Source organism: Engraulis encrasicolus, chromosome 4 (assembly GCF_034702125.1).
Source record: "Engraulis encrasicolus isolate BLACKSEA-1 chromosome 4, IST_EnEncr_1.0, whole genome shotgun sequence".
NCBI classification, from domain to species: Eukaryota; Metazoa; Chordata; class Actinopteri; order Clupeiformes; family Engraulidae; genus Engraulis; species Engraulis encrasicolus.
The window spans coordinates 22,761,217-22,763,394 of NC_085860.1; the positions used below are offsets into that span (position 1 = coordinate 22,761,217).

Genomic DNA, 2,178 nt, shown 5'->3' on the forward strand with positions numbered 1-2,178 from the left:
TGTGTGTGTCTGTGTGCGTTTGCGTGCGTGCATGCTACCTGAGCGCCACCTGAGCGCCCAATCTCTGTGGGACTATCTATGACTTATGCTAGGCCCAGCCACTATAGACCTTACGCATCTAAGAATCCTGGTCCTAACCTACATTGACCTTATGACTCTACAATCTCTATCTATCTCTTCTTCCTCTGCCTTCCTGCTATTTCTGCCTCTCCTCTATACCTCTCCTTTTAAATCCATCTCTAACAATTATGTTTTTCCCATTTGTTAAGCACTTTGAGTTACATGCCTTGTATGACACAGTGCTATACATATACAATTATTATTATTATTATTATTATGTGCGTGTGTGTGTATGTGTGTGTGTGTCTATGTGTGTATTGTAGCTCCTGATTCTCCGTACACACACTGGAAGCAGACTGTGTTTTACCTGGAGGAATACCTGACGGTGAAGAGAGGAGAGGAGATCAAGGGAACCATCGCCATGAAGCCAAACGACAAGAATGTGGTAGGTAGCCACATGCACGCACGCACGCACGCACGCACGCAGGCATTCACGCGTCACATGCACGCACGCACACACGCACTCACACACACACACATGAAGCCAACAAAAATGTGGTAGGTAGGCACCTCATAAACACACACACCTATAAAATTGCCCCCATAAAGATGGCTAAAATGACCTCTTCTTACAAAACCGCTAACAGGGCCTTCTAAACTTTTCCAGGCCCGCATACGCGCGCGCACACACACACACACACACACACACACACACACACACACACACACACACACACACACACACACGCACACACACACACACACTCTGCCTTCAGCCTCTGTGAATGTGGTTGGTGCCCTGCCCCACCCATAAACTGACAGCTTTGCATAGGTGTCCGTCCTCTATTACAGCCACCCACACCGGTTGGCTGCATCAAGTGTCCAGTAAAGGCAGGCTTAAGTCACCTCTTCTCTCCACATAACCCTTAGCAGCGGCTTCCAGACTTTTGCTGGCTGACCTCCCTGCACTGTGGAAAGATAACAGACAGGTTTTTGGAGGACTGCCTTACTGCCTTTTTTCCTGCTGACTGTAATAGAATAGAATAGAATAGAATAGAATAGAATAGAATAGAATAGAAGAGAATAGAATATAGAATAGAATAGAATAGAATAGAATAGAATAGAATAGAAGAGAATAGAAGAAAACAGAATGCAATAGAGTAAAAATGTCATTGTCCACCAACATAGAAATCTATTTTCACTAACAATGAACCTATCAAATAAATCGTTCACGGTTATATTTAGGAATAGGAGACATAGCATTGTGAAACAGTAAATGACAGTTCATATCAGTGTCATATCAAAAGCAGTACAACGGAGCCACTACAGTACTGTAACAAACAACCTCAAATAGTCTTACAAGTTGTCAACCACTCAAAACAAAGATCAGTGCATCCTGGCATACTGTCAGAGCACATGTTTTGTTTCGTTTGATTATTGTCATTGCTCTCTGTTGTCTGTGCTTAGCCAGTCATGTCATTACGAGGAATGAACGTCAGCATCACAGACATGGAACTGACAGCCTTAGAGACTATGCTCATATACTACCTACTGTAAGCTTAGTTGATTGACTGGTTCATGGATTGATTTACATTCTCAAGTAACCCCATGTCATTAAAATGTGTGTCCAGTACAACAAGTGTGTCTGAAGTTAACAGAAAGCATAGTGTTGTTTCAAAAAGGAAAAACGTTTCCAAACTCTATGTGCAACACCAGAGTTTAGATTGATACAGTAAATATAGAAACCTGGGCATCTTGTAGCTTTTAAGAAAGAAACACTCACCTATTAAAGGCTGCTATTTATAAAGGGCATAAACTATGAACTGTAACAGAACAGAAAAGATAGGAAAGCACTGTGCAAATTCCTTTCACTGTAAACATGACAAGGCACAAACTTAAATGACTTTCTAAATGACTCTTCCGCTATTGATTTAATGAATACTGCAGTCACACCATCACCTCTCCCCTTCTCCTTTTCCATCTCCTTTCCTCCTTCTCATTCTGTTCTTTCCTCTTCTGTTCCTCCTTCCGCAGCGTGACCTGGACTTCTCCTTCGAGATGGACTTCAAGGGCCAGCTGAGTGAGGCAGCCATCGCCCACGACTACAAGATGCGCTAA

General features: G+C 42.8%; 1 protein-coding gene across 1 annotated transcript in view; it reads left to right on the forward strand.

Annotated features, from left to right (window-relative positions):
* LOC134447111 (protein arginine N-methyltransferase 8-B) overlaps positions 1-2,178 on the forward strand; it is a 66,425-nt gene extending 64,247 nt beyond the window's left edge. Inside the window, exons 8-9 of the mRNA XM_063196393.1 lie at positions 384-505; positions 2,095-2,178. Of these exons, the coding sequence (XP_063052463.1) occupies positions 384-505; positions 2,095-2,178 (206 nt within the window). The remainder of the gene's footprint in view (positions 1-383; positions 506-2,094) is intronic.